Source organism: Gouania willdenowi, chromosome 10 (genome assembly GCF_900634775.1).
Source record: "Gouania willdenowi chromosome 10, fGouWil2.1, whole genome shotgun sequence".
NCBI classification, from domain to species: Eukaryota; Metazoa; Chordata; class Actinopteri; order Blenniiformes; family Gobiesocidae; genus Gouania; species Gouania willdenowi.
In genome coordinates, this window is record NC_041053.1 from 6,783,947 (window position 1) to 6,790,358 (window position 6,412).

Sequence of the window (6,412 nt, forward strand, 5' to 3'; positions counted from 1 at the left end):
GATTTTCTCATACCTACTGTTGCTGACTATTGTTCTCTGTTTGAGTGACATCACTTAATCAAGTCTTTTCTAAAATTCCACACTAAAAAATAAGTCATTCATTTTTTTATTTTTAAAGAAAAGAGAGAGAGAGAGAGAGAGAGAGAGAGAAAGTATGTATGATTAATGCTGATCTCGGATCAATATCTGTATTGGCCAATATGCAAGGCTGCAATATCGGTATCATATCGGAAATGAAAAAGTTGTATCGGGACATCCCTACTGGTAATTGTTCTTGATGATGTAACACATGGATAAAACAAGCTTCTAGGGCTGGGCGATATATCGAGATTCAAGATATATCATGCTTTCTATGTTGGCAATTTCGAAAATCACAATATCACCTCTATCAATACATATACATTTCATAGCTCATTTTGTTTTAAAATACTTGTTTTGCGAGTAGCTGTTAAAAAGCACAGTTAGATGATTTCTGAGTGCGTCCTAAAAAAGCCAAAACTAGCACATATTGTGCAGCTGTTTGTTAATTAATGTGCCTGTATTTTGTCTTTCTGGTCAGACTTTATTTAAAACAAAATTATCAAGATTTATATCGTATATCGACATTTTGAGAAAAAATATTGAGATGATGAGTTTTGGTTCATATCGTCCAGCCCTACAGCATTTCTTTAAATGATTGTTGTGGTTTTTTTGGAGTTTTTTTTACAAAAAAACTTGTTGCCAAGCAAGAATTATACAATAATTTAATATTAGTGATTTTTCAATATATTCAGGCTTTCCTTAGGTTTTGTGTCTTTTTTATGACAAACTTTAATATGTTTGTTTCTCATTTTTGATCCTCTGCATGTTTTTTTCATTTATTAATCAATCCAAACATTAAAGGCTCTTCTTGCTCTCTCATTGGGTTTGTTTAAGAGTATGCTTGTAGTTTATCAAATCATTTGGTTGTCACGACCTTCTCACAGTTATACTTTCTGTGCTTAAGAAACACAATGTTTCCAACTTTTGGCTAAAGCATTACAAACTTCATTTTCAACTACAATGATTGAAAGTTGTCCAAGACATGTTGAAAATATTATTTATTTTTAGGAGATCCAAAACCAAAGCTGTAGCTGTGAGTAACTGAAACACTCTGTCCAAATACATGACTATGCATTGATGAGGTCACTATTAATGCCAGGTGCACACGTTTATATGTGTATACACTTATACATTACTACCTGGACACAGATAAGACATGTGTGTGGTTTATTAGGACTTTTAGTAGAATTTCTTAGACACATTTACAAATCAATCATTAAATCCATCAAGGCATTTCTGCACATATTCAGTATTTTTTTTTAAAGAGGTGAAGTTATTCATAATATTTGCTTTATCATTGTTTACTAAATTCACTAAATAATCTTGCTCTACTATGTAAAGCAGTGATAACATGTAGTTATGTTTGAAATACTGTGGTGTAAATGCCCTTAATGATAAAGCTCCACTTAATTTTCAAGACCTGTTGGTGCCCTATTCTCCCAGTTAAATCATTCACCCCCACTCTGCTGGTTTACTGGACGTTCCTAGTCTATCTAAAAGTGGAACGTTCAGCTATCAGGCTCCTCGCTTATGGAACCAGCTTCCCGTCTCAGTGTGGGAGGCTGGTATTTCTCCACCTTTAAGGCTAAACCTAAAACATCCTCATTTGAAAAAGTGTATAATTAGGATAATTATCTAATTCCTACCTCCTACTGCCTCCATCTTCTCCCAATTGTGTGGTTCTTAGGTGGGGGTTAGGATGTGAGACCATGTCTAGCCCGGTGGGTGGTGGTGTCTGATGCAGTTTTATCGTCCATTTCTTTATCCCTGCACTGACTCCCTAACCATGGCCCTAACCCTTAAAGCTGCAGTATGTACAATCCTCTCTCCGCTCCGTTTCAAAACCGAAACGTAGCCTCCCTTACGCTCTTAGCAACTTTTTTCTCAATAGAGACGAATGACAAATGTATGGACTTTATCTTGTGTTATTGGAAAGTTTTCTGATGTTATAGAGACTCTGACATAAATGCACGTATCACTCTGTAGTTACTGTCCCAAGCAGTGGCTGCTGTTGTCAGCTCGTCCCCGCCAGAGAGCTCACATAGGTGGCTGTGATCCCAGCTGCCTGCCGCTCAGGGTAGACTAACAACCATCACTCCACCTCCAGACTGTAAAATAAATTCACTTTGGATAAGCTTCTCTAAGGTTTACACACTATTTATCCCTTCTGTTATCACTCTCGCGGACCCTGCGCAATCAAAAGGATCCGCGAAGACGCAAAGCGGTTCTTTCCAAAACCTCCAAAGTATGTCTGTGCCTTTATTCTGTTGCTTCTCCACATCAGTCTGCCTTTCTCCACTTGATTGGCCGTATAAATGTTGTGCCTATCGCTGCAATGGAGACTTCTGCTGTAACGTCCGCCATTGCACTGGGTACATGATCGCGCCTGACTACAGTCAGGCAGCCAATAAAAACGCCCAAAACAGCCCCTGGAACACACATTTTTGTCACGCTCCTGTATTTCTAAAGCTCATTTACAGGCCTAGGAGAAGGAGAATAAATTCCCTGTCCCCACAGAACACTTAAGATTATAATATGCTTAAAGATGATTATGAATTTTTGACCAAATGATGGCAAAAAATATGTACACACTGCAGCATTAAGTCAGGTGTGTCAAACTAATTTTAAATTTTAAAATACAAAGTAGTTTGATTTGAAGTGGGCCACAGATTTTAGGTTTAAGTTTGCACTTTGAAGTATAAATAATGATACATTAAGGCGACAACATCCAAGCAATAAATGACAGGATCTGCTGGATTCTCGCTTAAATTTCATTGATTTTGTGACCAATTTCTTTATCTAATTTGGCAAAAGTATGTGAAATAATTTGAGGAAAATTGAGTTCTTTGAACAATTTCAGATTTAAAATGACTGCAGTCATGTGATAAAAGAATTGTTGCTGCTTTTCATTGAATTTGTGTATTTAGAAGGGCTGAGATATCTAAAACTGAATAATTTGGTAATTTACACAATAATGAATGTTTTTTTCTGTCTTTTTTTACTTTGTGCTGCGGGCCGAATTGAATGGTCTAAAGCGGTGGTTCTCAAACGGTGTACTGCGGCACACTGGTGTGCCGTGAGGCAAGTCTGGGTGTGCCGTGGGATTTTGTGACAACCGTACATTTATTGCAATATACAACTACAGAAAAACAACAGTTTTATGCACTCATTCCATAATACAGAGCAAACTCTCTACCTAATTTTTTTTTTAAATATTTCATTAATACAAATTTAATATAGTAATATAGTTGTCTTTGTCACGTTATTTGGCATTAGTCAATAATTATGCACATTTACGGATATTGTACATGATATGAGTGATAACGTGTTATAAAGGCTATTTTACACAATAGTTGTGCCCTCAAATTTTTACTTGTCCTTTGGTGTACCTTGGGCACAAAATGTTTGCGAACCACTGATCGAAAGGGCCGGATTTGGCCCCCTGGCCTGAGTTTGACACATGCCTTATGTGGATTCTCCACCATGCCTTTTTCACTGTTGACTGCCTATTCTGTATTAATCCAGCCACATTTTCAGCATCTGGCAGACAGACCAGAATAGTCTGTGCTTACGTTTTGCTCATCTCGCTTTTATTTTCAGGTATCCTGGAGGTAACGCTGATGGTTCCTGGTCTAAGGTTTGCAGTTCAACCAGCTTGTGATACTTAATGTTCTTTCTCTCTGTCCTGTTCTGTTCTTTTTTCATCCATTACCACTCCATCAGATAGATACCACCTCTGAGTCTGGTTCTGCTGGAGGTTTCTTCCTGTTAAAAATGAGTTTTTCCTCTCCATCGCTGATGCTTGTTCATGTGGAAATGTTGGTTTTGTCATTAAAAATTACAACTTCATATGTTGTGATCAGTGCCATGAGATGACTTGTTGTATATGACGGTATATCAATTATTGAATTGAATAAAAATGTCATTTGCACCTAGGGATTCATATAGAAAGTTACTAAATACCTTCATATTGTTATGAATGAATGCTATTATACTATACTTGTGAGAATGCTGCCCCGTTACTGAGGTGAGGCCCTTGTTGCTAAGGCACCATGACTCAAAACCATCTCTCTTATCTATCATGTCATCTGTGTCCTGTATTATGCTACACTGACTCATATTTTATTTTTCTTCCAATGATGATGTGGTATGAGGCTATTTCAATGCAAAAACTTTGGCTTTGCTCCAACAGTGTTACAAAATTATGATTGTCAATATTGACATCTGTTCTGGGAGTAGACCGAACAATCCCTGTAAAATTGGATATATAGTTAAAGGTTATGCAACTAACTTAAGATAGAACTTAAAATTGTCATTGCCATTTTTTTGTGATTTTGCTTGACATGACGCTATATTGACAGCAAGGCTCAGTTAATCCGTCAAAAAATCTCAAAATTGGTCATTTGTTGGTACAGTATTTATCATTTTTAGATTGTGAAAATATATCACAGTCATTGCCTACAGTGGTTGATAGAAAAGGTGTTTTTTTCCTCTTCTGTTACTCTGATCAAAAACAAATAAGCAATATTGTGCAGATGTTTAAATTCTTATGACGGTGCTTTGGAATATTGATAATGAAATTTGAAAGCCTTGAGATTTTACACTTTCACAAATGAACAGAGCCGTTGCAGCCCTCCAAACTATTTCCACCTTTTTATTCTGAAGTTCTTGTTTGTTTGTTTTTAATACTTAATCATGTCTCTTAAATTCTGATTGAATCATAAAAGAATCCTGGGAGAGGTATTAGTAGATAATGAATGGCATTGTCGTAATGAAATATTGGAAGTGTTGGTAGAAGGGCTGATGGGTGATATGGACCAAAACTCATATCTCAACATTTTTTCTCAAAATAGCGAGATACGATATAAATCTCAATAATTCTAATTTACTAGTTTTACCAGAAAGTTCTGGGTTAAATTTGCTGATGCAAAATTCCAAACAGGCTCATTTATTAACAAGCAGCTGCAAAATATGTGCCACTTTTGGCTTTTTCTCCTATAAGGGACAGCACGTGTGAGTGAGTTCTGTTGTGTGGTTTGTTTAGGGGAAGGTCTGGGTTAGGACACACTCAGTGATTATCTAACTGTGCTTTTAATGCTTTTCTGAGAAGTAGCAAAATTAGCCACTCCTAAAACAAGTATTTTAATACAAAACAAGCTATAAAAAAAAACACATACAGTATTTCGATAAAGGTAATATTGTTATTTTCTATATCTCCAAAATAGAAAACTTGATATATCTTGAATCTGGATATATCGCCCAGCTCTAGTTGGTCGCTACCTTCTCCTTTACTATGAGGACCTGGTGTCATTGACCTGGAGGTTAATGTCCACAGAGCTCACAGAAGAACAGCCCATTTCATCAAAATGAAAATAAGCCTCACAATGAGGCTGAAGTGAACCCATAAGCTCCTGGCTGACCACTTGAGGACTAGTGCAGTCTCTTAGGGTCAAAGGCTGTGTCCATACATACATACCTTGGCGTGGGATGAGGGAATTGTGGTGAGCAGCAGGAATTGAAGCATTCCTAGAATAACTTGAACCATAATCCCCATTGTGCAGGAGTCCGTGGACCAGGCTGAATGTTAGAGGATCCTGAGAGGTAAAGGGAAGCAGGTTTATGGTCCTCGATCACACAGCTTTCACTCCCCAGTCTCTGCTCTGGGAAACGTCTCCCTGCAGGGTGGCATCCTCACAGGCAGCAGCAGGTGGACTTTAGTTTCATGCATCAGAACATGAATTACAGATAAACTTTACGAAGGTTCATTTGGTTATTTCCATTAACTACAAAGAGATGGAATATATCAAAACTCCAATCTGAGGACATGAATTAATAGTTAATGTGATCCTCTTGCGGTTAAGTCCAATGGAGGCACCAAGAAAGACCAATACTCCTCTTTTTCCTCAAAATAGTTTGAAGTTTAAAGTGATGCCTTGCTTTTGGGCGCAGTCAGTCCACTGGTCCTGGTCCTGTGATGCTGGTATGATGGGACCAGTAGATCCGTCAGATTACCACAGCAAACATGGTGCGATCACATACATCTGAACGGCTGGGGGACATTTAACACCATCCAGCAGGAGGACGGATGATCCTGACACGATGTGCGGCTCAGACCTCTCTGTTATCGGCCACAGTCCGTCCTCGGTCCGCTGTGTGAAAACGTGACGCCTCCACACTGGCTCCTACCTGTCCTCTTAGAAATAAGCCGACAATAAAAAAAAAAAGCATGCAGCTGCATGTAGCCACAGTCTGTCACCTCACAGACACAGACACACGATGATGGGGCTGGCTTGATGTGTGTGTGTGTGTGTGTGTGTGTCTCCCTCCTTCC

At 38.2% G+C, this 6,412-nt stretch overlaps 1 protein-coding gene across 3 annotated transcripts in view; it reads right to left on the reverse strand.

Moving 5' to 3' along the window:
• vegfba (vascular endothelial growth factor Ba) overlaps positions 1-6,412 on the reverse strand; it is a 30,263-nt gene extending 23,851 nt beyond the window's left edge. For all 3 annotated transcript variants that reach the window (XM_028459211.1, XM_028459212.1, XM_028459210.1), the window contains exon 1: positions 5,558-6,412. In XM_028459211.1, the coding sequence (XP_028315012.1) occupies positions 5,558-5,635 (78 nt within the window). In that variant the 5' untranslated portion in view covers positions 5,636-6,412. The remainder of the gene's footprint in view (positions 1-5,557) is intronic.